Source organism: Pyrus communis, chromosome 4 (genome assembly GCF_963583255.1).
Source record: "Pyrus communis chromosome 4, drPyrComm1.1, whole genome shotgun sequence".
Taxonomy (NCBI): domain Eukaryota; kingdom Viridiplantae; phylum Streptophyta; class Magnoliopsida; order Rosales; family Rosaceae; genus Pyrus; species Pyrus communis.
In genome coordinates, this window is record NC_084806.1 from 463,977 (window position 1) to 476,668 (window position 12,692).

A 12,692-nucleotide genomic window follows, 5' to 3' on the forward strand; every position below is an offset into this window, starting at 1 on the left:
ATTAGGGAGAAAGATATGAAAAAGAAAATAAGGCAATTGATATGATTACTTGGTTGTGAGGCTTAAAAAAATATTATTTTGTGTTTACTTACTATATTGCCCATAAATTTTATTTGATCATTTTCTTTAATTTATTGACATAATTATTTTAATCTTTTCATTCTTTTTTAGTTGACAATAAAATTGTATTAATAAATAATCAAATTACTATTAATAATTGTCCCATATCTCTATCTCCCTCCATCCCTCCTTTTATAGTGAAGATTAAAATGGCGCAAGTATATAACTATTATTTTATAGTTGAAGTACTAAAATATGTTTGAGGATGACGACTATTAAATTACTAACAAAAGATGATGTTTTCCTTGGAGACAAGACATCACGTGTTGACTTTCGACTATTGAATGGAATCAACTTCTTGTAATATTCTTTTACAAATCCAATATAATAATATAATTGTCCTAAATATGGCAACGTCCTTGTGATGTTTGTTGCATATTTTTGCTGCTGCAGGCTGCGCCGGTTTTCTAGTATGAACCGAGTAGTATGTATCGAGATGTTTCACTTGATGTATGCTATGTGCCAGTTCATTTCAAAATCTTGGTCGTTGCTATCGAAGAAGGAATCTCGAAAGGCCGACTTTGTGTCCAAGTGTCTGAACATCTTGCTGGACTTGATTTCTGTAATCTCGAAAAGTGAAGTTTCTGTAGATGGAAGATTGTGATCTGCAACTCCCGATTAAAGAATCGTAGGAAGGGCACATGAAGTATGCTACTGAGTAACGTTCCCTCTTCTCGTTTGCCATCACCTTGTGCTCCACACTTTTGTACGCATCATTGCTCCACGCCTATATTATACAGTTGGGGTTTATTAACCACAGCTTAAGTAGTATAAACTAATCAAATTAATGGGAGCTGAGTGATTACGTTTTTGAAGAGCTAATTTCTCACCTGAAAAAGATCTCCGATGTTAACGATAAGTGCATCTTGGTTAGGCTTTACAGCAACCCATTTGGAGTCTTTCAAGAGCTGAAGTCCTCCCACTTCGTCTTGGCTTAGAATTGTGAGGAAATCGCTGTCAGTGTGAGGCACTAAGCCGAACATCTCCGGTGATATCGGACAAGCCGGGTAGCGGTTCAATCGGAGAAAGCAAGTGCTCGAGTCACAAATGTCTTGCAGCGCTTCCTTCCGGTGGCCCAGGTTGTTCACTAGAATCCCGGCTAGCAACTCCGCCAGGTTTGCCATTGCTCCTGCAAATACTTCCATCACTTTCCTGTACAAGATTACCAAAAAAGAAAGCTAGATGAGTTATTATTGACAAAAAGATTACCAAAAAAGAAAGCTTGATGAGTTATTATTGACAAAAAGGTACTGCCAATGCCATACTGCATTGGCCACTGTGATGTGTTCGGCCAGAAGCAACTTGAAAGTTCCAAGTTGCATTTAGAAGGACCACTTTGTCAGATTCCACACATTTTCTTCCAGAACATTACATCGCACAAGTTCTTTTATTCTCGTTTATTTTATTTGATGTAAATTTAAAAAGTAAATAAATACATGTGTGCAAGGTAAAAAATGAGCTCGTGGGAATCACTTTTCTGCGTTAATTAGATTATTGAAGTACCTGAGAGAGCTAAAACCGTCCCCATAACAAGCTTGGTCCGAGATTTTTGTGACAGGAATGTGAAAAGCTTCGGACCAGGAGTACTGAGTTGGACGAGTCGCGCTCGGCGTCCCCCACCTGTACGAATTATTGAGCAGCCCGCAAGTAGCCTTCTGCTCGAAGGGCGCTCCAAACAGGTTGAGCTGCTCCGTCTTCATGTTCTTTAGTAGCTCGGGCCTTATCCCGTGGTTCACCACTTGAAAAAACCCCCACTCCGACGACGCGCTGCAGATGGCTGCTGCGCATTCTAGCCTCTCCCTCTCATCGAGGCTGTTCAGCCCGTTGAGGTCTATCAACGGTAGCTGGCATTCTTCCGTGACCGGTCCTTGTCCGTGGTCGGTGCCGTGGCAGTGAAGGTTGCGCACGAGGGTTTTGTAATGTTGTTGGAGAGGAGGGATTGATTCTATCATATCTGTGTGTGTTTGGTAATGGGGTTTTGAAGTTTTAACTAAGAATTGATGAGAAGGAGGTTATGAAGTGTGGCAAGGTGAAAAATAAGGAGCACCAAATGTATATATATATGGAAATATAAGGTTAGAGAGAGAAAGAGGAGAGAGAAAGAGGAGAGAGAGAGGAGGAGGAGGAGGAGGGCAAAAGCGAACAAGAAGAAAAGTACAAAAGTGGGAAAGGAGAGAAGGGTAAAGAGGGGAGCTCTCAAGGGGTGACAATTGTCACAAGGAGACCATTTCTTCTCTGATATTGTTCTTGAGAGAGGGTGAGTGAGGACCTGAGGGGAGACTAAGTCCATCACTCGACACACACAGAGACACAGATACTGATTATATGTTGAAAATAATTGCAAAAAAAAATGGGGAAATGATGAAGAGGATGAATCCAACCTAACTCATCTTTTTGACTTTGTGGACATTATGAAAAGCTTAACTCAATGGAATAGGACCCATTCCTCTCGATATGGCAATGGCAAGCTAGCTAAGCTTGTCCCCAGTTGCTAATTTGACTTTTCTTTTTGGTCCTTAAGAGATAATTAATTCCTTCAAGATACTACTTGCCTCTTTTTCAAAGGTGTTAATTTTCATTTGACCAAATCACAGTAAAATACATATGTACAAAAAAGTCAAAGTTTTACAATTATATTGTAAGTGAATATTTATTTCTACGAGGATGATCCTTATATCAGTTCTACCCTCTCGGCCTATATGTATATCACTACTCCTCTCAATATGATAATCATCATATATGTTCATCTCCTTTCTTTATTAGACCTTCTGCAGTGGTTGGAAATTTTGAATTTGACTCTTATACTTTGAATTTAAACTCACAGTAGGTCGAAAAACTTGAATCAAACACGAATGAATTCAATTATTGAGTTTAATATATAGGTCTCATGAGCTTGGTTCGTATAGATAGTGGTGGAGTTGTTCATAGAATGGAGGATGCGCCCCCTTCCTTTTCCTCAACTACGTACAATAGAACATAAAAAGTATAGTCATAGGCCGAGAGCAAAATCCTACACTTTTGATAAAATCCTAATTCCACCATTGCATATACAATAAGTCTAGCATCTATTAAGCACTACTACAGAAACAATATTATAGGGATCCTAAGTTTCTTAGCACTTCTTAATTTCCACTGTTAAAGAACTTCCTATAATTTGTCCACCAGTACTCAACTTGTAACCTTCATTTATTAATTATTTGTAAAGAAACTTAGGAACCGACTAACATGAGGAATAATCATGCTTTTAACTACCTAGGTTTAAATATTTTCTCCTTTGAAATTTGAATAGTTATAAATATATTATATATTAATTAGGCAGGCAGGTATAAATTGAGAGTTGAAATTTCACAATTAGAATCAATGATAGGCTCCATATGGGCAAAAGACAAATGCATGTGGTGAGAGTTAGAAGAACTCCAACTACTCTGGTTTCGGTTTTAGATAATTATAATTATAATCCTTTTAATTAAACTTATAATGATCAAGATTATGGATCCATAATCCATGACAATAATTAGATACCTCCTCTCCTTAAATCTAGCCACAGAAAGCAACTAATTAATCAAGATTATAGATCCATAATCCATGAGGGACTTTAACTTTCACTTTCTTCTGGGTCGCAGGAGACTCACGAGATTTATTTACTGCTGCAATATGTTGCATGTGCATGTGCATCAGCCGCCTCCCAACTTTTCAAACTTTGAATAACCACATGTTAGGGTGGGGCCCAAAAACGTAAGCAAATTAAGAAAGTTTGGTCAACGGAGGGCGCGTTGCCGCCCAGATGACTCTATCCCTCCCTGAAAGTTCGACACTATGATGTAACAATGTATCTGTGGTGCTGGTGCTGGTGCTGGTACACCAGCATGTCTTTGTCACAATTCAGTCCACAAATCTCTCGTCACAACAAATACAACCAACTTTGTTCGTTTGACAGGCGGGCATCTCTCAAAGCAATTTAAGTTGTTCGTGAAAGAAACAAGTCAATCTTAATTGGGTTTGATTAAGATACGAATTAAAATTTGGACATTGGTATCCTTGGTTCACAAAGCTCGTGGAAAGAAGCTTCTACTTTTTCACAAGACAACTCAAACTAGGTTTGAAATCAGCTCGAAACAGTTACTTGTTTTGGATTTAGCTCGTGAAAGTAACAAGCCAAAGTCTAATTTGTCTCGATTAAAACAAATCAAACTAAAATATTGATATGTTTGGTTTACAAAACTCATGAGAAGTTTGTATTAGCTCGCTTTGGTTTTAACGGGTGAAAATAACAAACCAAGTCTAATTTAGCTCGATTAAAAGACAAACCAAACTAAAATATTTATATGTTTGATTTACAAAACTTGTGAGAAACTTGTATTTTATCATGCATACTGTCACACAGCTTATTCATAAACTAAATTATAATAACAAAGGGGATCAATTAGGCGGCTAAGTTTCTTGGTACTACTTAATTATCAGATGCACATACAAAGATTTATGGATTTATTAAACAATTAATTAAATAAATCTTTGACTAAAACCCAAAGAACATCGTGGGAAATGAGTAAACTATAACAATGTGCATGCGTGCAGGCTTTGGTCGCATTCATATGTTGTCTACGATAACCTCATAAAACGGCTTCGCCTTGGAAGAACATGTTTTTGACATTTTTCTTCCAAGGGAATTTGGTTGTTACTTGTTAGTGAAGGCAAAAGAGACATAAGAAGCATTCATCCCATATATCATTCATTTTTAATATATATATATATATGTATGTATGTACACCTGAGAAAAATAAGCCATTCAAACTTAAAAGTTGATCTTCTATCTATTAGGACAAAAATAAATAAAAGTTCGTACTTTGTCCAAGAGTTGAGCACTTGATTCCAAAAGCAACAATGCAATTTGAAAGTACAAAAAAATGTATTTGTGGGATTTGATGGATATGCAAATAGCTTTATTTGTCACTTTGATTTGGAAATTAATGATCAGCAAATCTTCATTTTCTTTGTTTGGATGTGTTTTTGCAACCTCCCCGATAATTTTTATTGATCTCTATTTTTTAGTCTAAATATTGAGTAAAATTTTTGAGCTATAACTCATAATTTTTATCACTTTTGTAAAAATCATCACAAAACATATAACTCACAATTTTATCACTTTTGTATAAATCATCATAAAATATTTTTCTCAATATTTTCTTTGATCTTATAATTTATTTTGTTATAGTATAAATTGTGTCTTGCTAGTAATTATTATTTATTTTATGTTTTACATCATAAAAATTAAATCTCAATTTCTCTTATTAAATTTGCCTTACAACGCAAATTATTTAGCAAAAAAAATTTGTATTTAAATTTTTGCAAAAACTTGTGATGACTAACTACAATAGTTACATGTATTTAATACATTCACTATTTGATGATCATAAATAATTTATGTAAATATAAGTACTTGATACAATCATCACTGATCATCGAGATGATCATTGTTTTAAATAGATGTAAGTATTGTTGTCAAATCTGAAACTGTGAGTCATAAAACACATTTAGTGAAAATTTTCAAATGGGCACATTATAATGGAGTGGTTCGGGCCTCAAGTTTAGGCGCCCAATAACAACCGGGCCTATTGGGTTCGCTTAATGCAAAGTTCCAGCTTCTTTTTACCATGTTGCCCCGAATTATAAAAACTCAAGTACATGTGACTGGTTTCAAATACTGTAAATTTAAGGTCTAGCTTTGACAAGGAATTTGAGCTAAGCCACTCTTTGAGTTCTAACTTTAATTTAAGGTCTAATCATTCATTTGTAAGTGAGAAGTTTTGGATTCGATTTTTGCCAAAAACGAATTTGAACTACATTATTGCTAGTCAATCGTAATGCTTATCTCATCCCCTCCTCCATTAATGTAGATAATATTGTTTGTTCAAAAAAAATAAATAAATTTAATTGAAGGTCCAAACCTAATTAGATAATTAAGTCTTTTATTATTTCAAAGAAGAAAGGCAAGAGAAATGCATTCGACCTTACGCTATTTTTTATTCTCTAACAACAATTTGTTCTTGCTAGCCCAAAATTTATCGGATTATGTTGATCATCGAAGGCAAGTTCAAATTTTTAAAGATTGATAAAAGTATCGCTAAATTGTAGTGCTAGCTTGTACAATATTTGAAGATGGTTGCCGACGAATGCCTTCAGATCACATTGGACAACTTCATAACTTTCCTTGGAAAATTTCGAAATTGCTTGATGGAATTGTGTGAGAGCAAGAGAAGTTGACGGTTGCCATTGATTTAATTTTTCAATAAATATTTTTGTCAATTTTTAATTTTAATATTTAATGCGAAACTCTATTTTTAGAAGAAAAAGATATTTACCACAAAACCCACAACCACCAGTCCCCACCCTTTATTTCTTAAAATATATATTTTATATAACATTTTTGCACGACCAAAACAAACTTTTTAGTTTTAATTTCTTGCTCAAAAAGTAGTTTTATTAAATTAATATTATTTATGCGTCTGTCTCTGTTGAAGCAGTACAGACTACAGGAGGCAAACAATATATGAAATATCCTCGTTTTCACGAACACCGTTCAGGTAACTCTCTCCTCTCCTTCTTCTTCCTCTTTTTTTCCCTAATTTAATTTGTTTCTTTTTTATTTTAATTTTCATTTATTATTAATTCTCTGTTGCTTTGAATTTTGTATGTTTAATTCGTTATTTTTCTGGGTTTTGTGCTTCGAATTATGTATGATTTATGATACTCTGGGATGAGGGGTTGATTTATTTCACATATGTATGTTATTATTTTCCAACATTCTTTTTTCCTTTGAAAATTTCGAAATTGCATGATGCAATTCTATGAGAGCTTCCGAGTTCAAACTTATGAATTTCCAGCTGCTGGTTTAGCTCAAAAGTGCTTTCAACAAAACGAATTTGAACCTTTTTTATTCGATTAATAATAATAATTTTAGTATCTGATGATGTTGAATGTAGTTTTACCATTGTAGTAAAAGAATCTCTTTTTTTTTCCCAGAAAGTTTTTGTGCTGTGATCAAAAGTGCTTTTTAAGACAAGTCATCGTTTTGTCACAGTCGCACCGTTTGGTTTGGGGAGTAAAAAATTTTCACACTCTTGTTTCCCCGTCTGCACTCCCGACCGTTATTTATGTATTTTGATTCTCTTTTGATTTATTCAATCTAAAGTTCGGCAAAAAAAAAAAATTGTGGGATCACTTCCCCTTTTGCTTTTCTTAAGCACAAAGGCTTCAACTTTCAATTGAGGCGTATGCTTTTCTTGTGACATGAGGAGAACCTTGCTCTTATTTATTCTACTTGATGCCATAATTTGTATTGTGTAGGGCATGCTAAAATGGTGGACATGCAATTAAAGGGAAGTGCTTGCAGGATTAAGAAGTGTGCTTTCGATTTACTGTCAATCGGGAACGATCTGACGAACGACGATCACTCGTGGGAATTGATGGGAAGGGATCTCCGCCTCAAATCAACGTTCTTGTACTGTGATCTTAATCAGATGATCTCTCGTTCACCAAGGGACCAGAAGAGAGCTCTCACTGAACTTGCCAACAAACTGTTTTGCTCCATTGAAGAGGTAATTAACTTAACCACCCGTACGCAACTGCGTTTAGACCTCCCTAAACACATGCGGGGATGTTATTGTGCGGTATCTCAAACCAATTACGCACTTCTGTACAATTTAGCTTTTTTCACGTGACAGTATGCTAGTTGTTTATGTATTTGTTTTCCAGTTGGATCATGCAGTGAAAATTCGAAGCCTGGCGTTGACCCAAGATCGATACAATGAGGCTGCTGTCATTTTACAGGAGGTGATGGCTCTTGCGCCATAAAAATAATACGGTCGATGGTTACAAACACTGATCTGTATATTATCTGTACACAAAGTTCATGTCATCTCTAAAGAAATAGCTTTATCCTCGAGTCAGGTCTCCTTTTTTTGGTTTCAAACAACGCAACCACGTTGCTATTCAGATATATATTCACAGTAACATTCCGGCATAGAAAATCAGTAGGGTTCCTCACAGAACCGAACTTAAAAAGCATATCATCAAAGGAAAAATGAGCAAACCAACAAATCAAAAGAAGTTTTAACGAAAAGCCCACAGTACTGTTCACTTTAACGAAAAACCACATATTTACACTAAAAAGTCAATCCTGATACTATTCACTTTACCCTTTATTTTGTCCTTATCATTAAAACTCAAAGTTTTCAAGTCTTTTTCATTAGTTTTCCTCAAATCAAACCAGGGTACCAAACAAAAGCGATGTGGTACAATTAGCAATTATAAATTGAAATTTACAAGAGTGAAACAATAAGTACTGGGAGCTCAAACTACATCTATATCGCTTATTTCCTGCACAAATGGAAGTAATGGTACATAATCTGTACTTTTAGACACAACAGATGAAGCCAGCCAGGGATGGAGAACTTAGATCAAATGCCAAATTCAGGCGGGTCTGAGCATGGCTCGTCGGAGATATCCAACACTGCTTCCCAACTCGTTCGCTTTGCGCCTCAGACAACGAGGCAGTCCATCAGGATTCATGAACTTGAATTGTCTGCTTGAATTGGTCATTACAAATAAAAAATCAACTCCGTAGGTAAAAAAGTTTCATATTGGGCTCATTGGCATCAAGCGATGAGCCTAGAGAAAGCGTGCACACAAAATTAAACTCGGAGTAGGCGTTTGGGAGGGGGAAACTTGGCGATTGCTCCTCAGAGTACTTTTATTATTTATATGCAAGTAATCAAATGCTGTTGAAAAATAAATAGAGGACAATTCCAAGTGAAGAAATGCAGATGACAGCTAGTACTTTCATCGAATGCGTATTAGATTACAGGCTGAAATAGTCTAGAATTAACAGTTACGAAAGGCGTAAATAAAGAGTACACATTCATCCAGCTATACAACAATTTCGAGAACACTTTCCAACCCCTCCCGCCTTCACAAGTGCCCGTGTCTTGCACACCAACTTACCAAGAATATATGAGTCATTTCACATGAACTTACCTAAGTCACATTACGCAAGATACTATTAGCAAGATCCTCGTCAATGGGTGGCAGTGGCGGCATTTGGCTCATTATGCCAGGCATAGCTCTCATGCTGCGAAAAATGAAAAAGCATTCGTCAAAGTTCACCAAATCGGCATTATTTGTAATATACATTGAAACTATGCACGTACTCGTTAAGGATGGCAGTTATATTGTTCCTCGTGCGGTAGAAGAGGTCAATGTTTTCCTGTAACTGTTTATGAAAGAAACAAACTTTTAAGCAAGCGATAATAAAACACATGATTCATATGTTAATGATATTATATGGTCATCAGAAATGCAGATAAAATTTCTGCCGGCAAATTAAAACTCAGAAAAGAGAGATGCTAGGGGTAGGCAGTGTCATCGTTTAGCGATAACACGTGTATGTAGCGTATTGGATTATACCATGTCAACAGCAAACAAGGTCAGCTTAACATAACTGAGTAGATCAATGTAGTGAATTATTTCATTCATCAATATATGCTCATCAATTGGAAAAGTAAAATTCCAGAAGAAGACTATCAAGCAGTAATGCTGCCACATAATGCATCAGTTGCATAAAGTAACATAACAAGAAAAGGCATATTCCCTTTCGCTTTTGACATATGACTTCAACCGTAGCGTGTGGAACAATATGGCATGCAAATTAGATGTGCAATAATCAACATGAACTATGATGGCAGGAGGCACTGACCTTGTATGAAGAAAGATTAGATGTAATTTGACTGAAAGCTTGAGCATTTTGCTCCAATAGATGCTTGGCTGTGCCACTTAATCCTGATATTAACCAAAGAACAATTACGTCAACGAAACTATCAAATGAAATATAATAATTAAGTGTATGTGCACAACTTCAAGACGGGAACAAGGAACAATATAGCAAGAAAGAAAACAGAATGAAATGTGTATGATGGATTCTTTAAAGGCAATGGGAGGAAATAACGATATACAGACATATATTGACCGAGAGAGAGATGTGCGCAAATAGGAACTATACGATTAGATGAAAACAATAATGAGAGAAGAAACAAGGTAGTTTCTCGAACCTTCATACTGCAAACGTTCATTCTGGTCCATATGGTGTCCCATAAGAGAATATGCAGCCATGTCCAGTGGTGGAGCTGAATGTATGTTTGTCTTTGAAGACGACTCCACCAGTTTATCCTGAAGAAGCATGATCTTTAGAATACTGGTTCTTCAATCAATATAAGATCCTAAAGACATTCATTGGTTCAATTAACTAAAACAAAAATCCCATTCACTGTGTTACAGCTTAGGACACCAAAAGTCACCAATACATCAAGGGATCTCAAGTTTTCATGTCTAACAATAACTGCAGTTAGAACTGAATGAATCTTCATGATACAAAAATGAAAAGTTCAAGCCAAAACCAATGTCAGACAATTCGTATAAACTTCAGAAATATACCTTCCTAATGTTCCCCTTCTTTCCCATACCATGTTCTTCAGATTTCCTACGCTTTCTCTGCAAAACATTTCAAAAGTAGTTCTAACTCAACTAAAAATTCTAAGGAACAAATCTAAAGTAATGAACAAAACTAAAAATACATCATTAGGTGAAGAGCTTACAGTCATCCACCTACACCTCAAAGCAACATCACGCACAGTTTTATCAGGTAACATTGCCGCGATCTTTATGTACCTCATAATACTTGGTTCATTGGCATATCTACATTTGGGAAATAAATGGCTCAAAAATGTTAAACTCAAAACACAGTAAATGAAACCACCATAGTAGGACAACAACTAGGCAACAGACAGTAAAGTGAAAGAAATTCAATTCACATCATAGCAAGCGGATATGTGAAACAACAAGGCTACTTAGATCATAACCACACCAATTCAAGTTTTGGAGCACGATGGGAGGGAGGCCATAGACATAAAGTAATGGTTTAAGAAGCTGACGATTTAAGTCCAAGGAAATATATGTTATGCCTGCATTAGAATGAAGATTTGCAGTTTGCTACAGTTAGACAGTGCAAACATTACGAGACTCCATCAACAACAAAACTTAATCACATCAGAAGCTTCGTCACAACATCCAATGAATCGTAACTAAAAGTAGTTTAGCAACACGAATATCAAACTAATAGGCAATTATACATAGCTGTGGCACTTAAACACACACATATATGAACGAACGAATTTAACAAGAGATAAGATTCCGAATGACCTACTTGCCAAGGCCCTCCTCCAATTTGTACTGTTCCTCCACAGACCACTCAACAGCCAAACCTGTGTCATGCTTGAGCCCGGGGACCGAATCGAGAAGCAGAGAACCAGATGAACTCCCAGCCTGACTAATTACAGGATTGTTGTTAACGATGCCCGAATGAGACGAAAACATCATGCCCCCGTCCGTACCAAAGTAATTCCCCATCGGAATCATCTCCGAGCTGCTGTTTATGGCCCCGGACTGAAAGGATATCGCGTGTCGGTTCAAACCGTAGCCAAAAGCTTCGTTACGGTGAAACCCTGTGTTCGACTGCATCGCCATTACCTTGCAATTTCTGCTACTAATTCCCAGTCGAGGGAGCACACAAATCAACTACACAATCCAAATCAACGCACGATACTTTTGAAGGAATTGAAATTCCATGTCGCGTAAAGCCAACGCTTTCCTTCTCGTTACCAGAAACCACTGATTTGGGGCTGCTCAATTATCAAAACTCTAGGCTCATCAAGTTCAAAACCTTAGATTCCACGGCTCAACGACGATTGCAGCTACTCCAATTAAGCTGCAACAACCCGCCATAACTGGTGACAAAAGTCTTCAAATTTCAGCAAAAAATAGCAACTTTAATCTCCAACGGCAATACCCAAATCCCCAAAACTCGAACAAAATCCCCAAATAGAAAAATCCCTCAAATTTTCAGACCCTCGAAAGCTCCTGAAGCAACAGAAATTCCCAAAAGATGGGGAAGGAGGAGGAGAAGAAGAAGAAGAAGAAAAAGCCGAGCACTCAATAGTAACAAAAACCCAGAAAAAATGTTGAAAGCATTTGCTTCGTGTAGCTCCGAAATGGCAGATAATGGAAAGCACTGAGAGGAGAGCACCAAGTGGGTACTACGTGTGGTGCTTAGAGAGAGAAAAGCTTGAGAGGGCGTTACCTTTTTGGGGTTCAACTTTCCGACGGACCCCTAATTGGTCCTCTCTTCCTTTCTTTTTTCTTTTTTTTTTTTTTTTTTTTTTTTTCTGGGCAGTAGTAGCAGTGCTGGCTCCCTCCCTCTCTCCTGCTCTCTGCTACTTTCTCTTTTTATTTTGATTTATTTTCCTTTTTTCGAAAAGCTTTTTTGGAATATTTAATTTAATTTTCTGGTTGGTTTGTTTGTTCTCTGCTTTTTGTACAGAGAAAGACAAAGAAGATAGCTCAGAGGCCTGGCGCTCGGCCAATGGGGAACCGAAGAATGGGGGCAACAAAAAGTTGAAGCCTTTAATTTTAATGTTTTTAATTTAATTATTTTTATTTATTCAATTCGTAAAGTTGAATAAATT

The 12,692-nt window shown here is 36.5% G+C and overlaps 3 protein-coding genes across 3 annotated transcripts; 1 reads left to right on the forward strand and 2 right to left on the reverse strand.

Annotated features, from left to right (window-relative positions):
• Positions 1 to 255: 255 nt before the first annotated feature.
• Positions 256 to 2,377, reverse strand: LOC137732458 (gibberellin 2-beta-dioxygenase 6-like). The gene is made up of 3 exons (XM_068471769.1): positions 1,624 to 2,377; positions 951 to 1,272; positions 256 to 847 (listed from the first exon to the last, which is right to left on the reverse strand). Exons 1-3 carry the CDS (start codon positions 2,070 to 2,072, stop codon positions 611 to 613), a joined length of 1,008 nt encoding a protein of 335 aa, XP_068327870.1. The 5' UTR covers positions 2,073 to 2,377; the 3' UTR covers positions 256 to 610.
• A 4,192-nt stretch (positions 2,378 to 6,569) lies between these two features.
• On the forward strand, positions 6,570 to 8,062 carry LOC137730653 (photosynthetic NDH subunit of lumenal location 3, chloroplastic-like). Its single transcript, XM_068469626.1, has 3 exons — positions 6,570 to 6,701; positions 7,465 to 7,715; positions 7,873 to 8,062. The coding sequence occupies exons 1-3, from the start codon at positions 6,668 to 6,670 to the stop codon at positions 7,969 to 7,971; spliced, it is 384 nt and encodes a 127-aa protein (XP_068325727.1). The 5' UTR covers positions 6,570 to 6,667; the 3' UTR covers positions 7,972 to 8,062.
• An 867-nt stretch (positions 8,063 to 8,929) lies between these two features.
• On the reverse strand, positions 8,930 to 12,468 carry LOC137730866 (uncharacterized). The gene is made up of 7 exons (XM_068469858.1): positions 11,375 to 12,468; positions 10,767 to 10,866; positions 10,606 to 10,662; positions 10,224 to 10,341; positions 9,872 to 9,954; positions 9,327 to 9,388; positions 8,930 to 9,247 (listed from the first exon to the last, which is right to left on the reverse strand). Exons 1-7 carry the CDS (start codon positions 11,692 to 11,694, stop codon positions 9,154 to 9,156), a joined length of 834 nt encoding a protein of 277 aa, XP_068325959.1. The 5' UTR covers positions 11,695 to 12,468; the 3' UTR covers positions 8,930 to 9,153.
• Positions 12,469 to 12,692: the final 224 nt, after the last annotated feature.